The 1,330-nt window shown below is 46.0% G+C and overlaps 1 protein-coding gene across 1 annotated transcript in view; it reads right to left on the bottom strand.

Moving 5' to 3' along the window:
• Positions 1 to 1,330, bottom strand: part of CBG13942 — a gene marked incomplete at both ends in the record, with an annotated part of 6,840 nt that overhangs the window by 1,382 nt on the left and 4,128 nt on the right. The window contains one exon of the mRNA XM_002634787.2: positions 263 to 738. Coding sequence (XP_002634833.2) covers positions 263 to 738 — 476 coding nt within the window. The remainder of the gene's footprint in view (positions 1 to 262; positions 739 to 1,330) is intronic.

The following is a 1,330-nucleotide window of genomic DNA, read 5'->3' as shown; positions in this document are numbered from 1 at the left end:
GAGCTCAGTAACCCCGTTTAGGGGTCCAAAAATCAAAAATGGGCGGAGCCTAGTCGTTTTGGGGCTCATTTTGAAGCTCTAAACGCGCTGAATTCGGATTTCTAAGTTTTGGTATGTAGATTTGGTTTCCTAGACTATTCTCAGTCGTTTTTCAGCATATTTATACTCATTTCGAAGCTCTTAGCTTGCCAAAACCAACCTTCGCGAGCTCTCTCATCAACGGCTCATTATCCTGCATCCTTCCAGCCGTATCCACCAACACCACATCAAAGTCTCTCTCCGCGGCAATCTTGATCGCAGCGGCCGCGAGTCCAGCCGCATCCTTACCGTATCCCTGCTCATACAGGTGCACCGACTGGGGATGCAGGGCGTTCAGATGGCGAGTATGGGTGCGCAACTGCTCCACAGCTCCCGCACGGAACGTATCACCTGCGGCAATCAGTACTCGGTGCTTGTTTTCCGTCAGCCAAAATGTGATTTTCGCGAGATTCGTCGATTTTCCCACGCCATTCACTCCACAGAACACTATTACATACGGACGACCCTCTTTCTTCGCCTCGATGACGTCACGGAGGATATCCACTCGGTGTTTTGGGGTGAGCAGCTGAACGAGGGACTCGCGGACGGCGGTCCGAACCTCTTGGGCGGTCCGCGAGAAGTTGTTGACCACTTTTCCTTCGAGTTTCGACACTACCGATTGACAAATCTTCTCCGCTGGCTCTGCGGCCACGTTTTTCACTGGAAAATGAGCAATTTTATTGCGAAAATCCAGAAAAAAAAACACTAGAAAATTCGGCCCCGCCCCTGGACTTTTAGAACTACCGTAACCTGGGAAATTTCGGTTTATATGCGATTTCAACTACTCGAACAAGCTTAAAAGCGATGTTTTGGTCTAGAAACTCGAAAACTAAAGCTTTAGGCTTCATTCGGTGTTTGCGGACTTTTGGAGCTACAGTAACCCCCGTTATGGGGTCCAAAAATCAAAATGGGCGGAGTTTAGTCGTGTTTATACTCATTTTGAAGCTCAAAACGTGTCAAATGCGATCCAATTTGAATATTCCGCATAAATTCTAAATTGACCGAGTTACAGTAGTTTCAATTTTAAGCCCCGCGCCCAGTTGGTCGCCAAAACGAAAGTCGGCGGCGCCTAGTCGTGTTTAGGCTCATTTTGAAGCTCACAACGTGTCAAATGCAATACAATTCAAAATTTTCGAATTGGATGAAAATTGGCAAAGTTACTGTAGTTTCATTTTTCATGCCAAAAATGGTTCAACAAATTGAAAATACCGTAATTTGGCAAATTTTCATCCAATTCGAAAAATTCAACTTC

The sequence above is a fragment of the Caenorhabditis briggsae genome, assembly GCF_000004555.2.
Source record: "Caenorhabditis briggsae complete genome, chrIV, whole genome shotgun sequence".
Classification (NCBI taxonomy): Eukaryota; Metazoa; Nematoda; class Chromadorea; order Rhabditida; family Rhabditidae; genus Caenorhabditis; species Caenorhabditis briggsae.
This window is presented reverse-complemented; position numbering and strand designations above follow the sequence as displayed.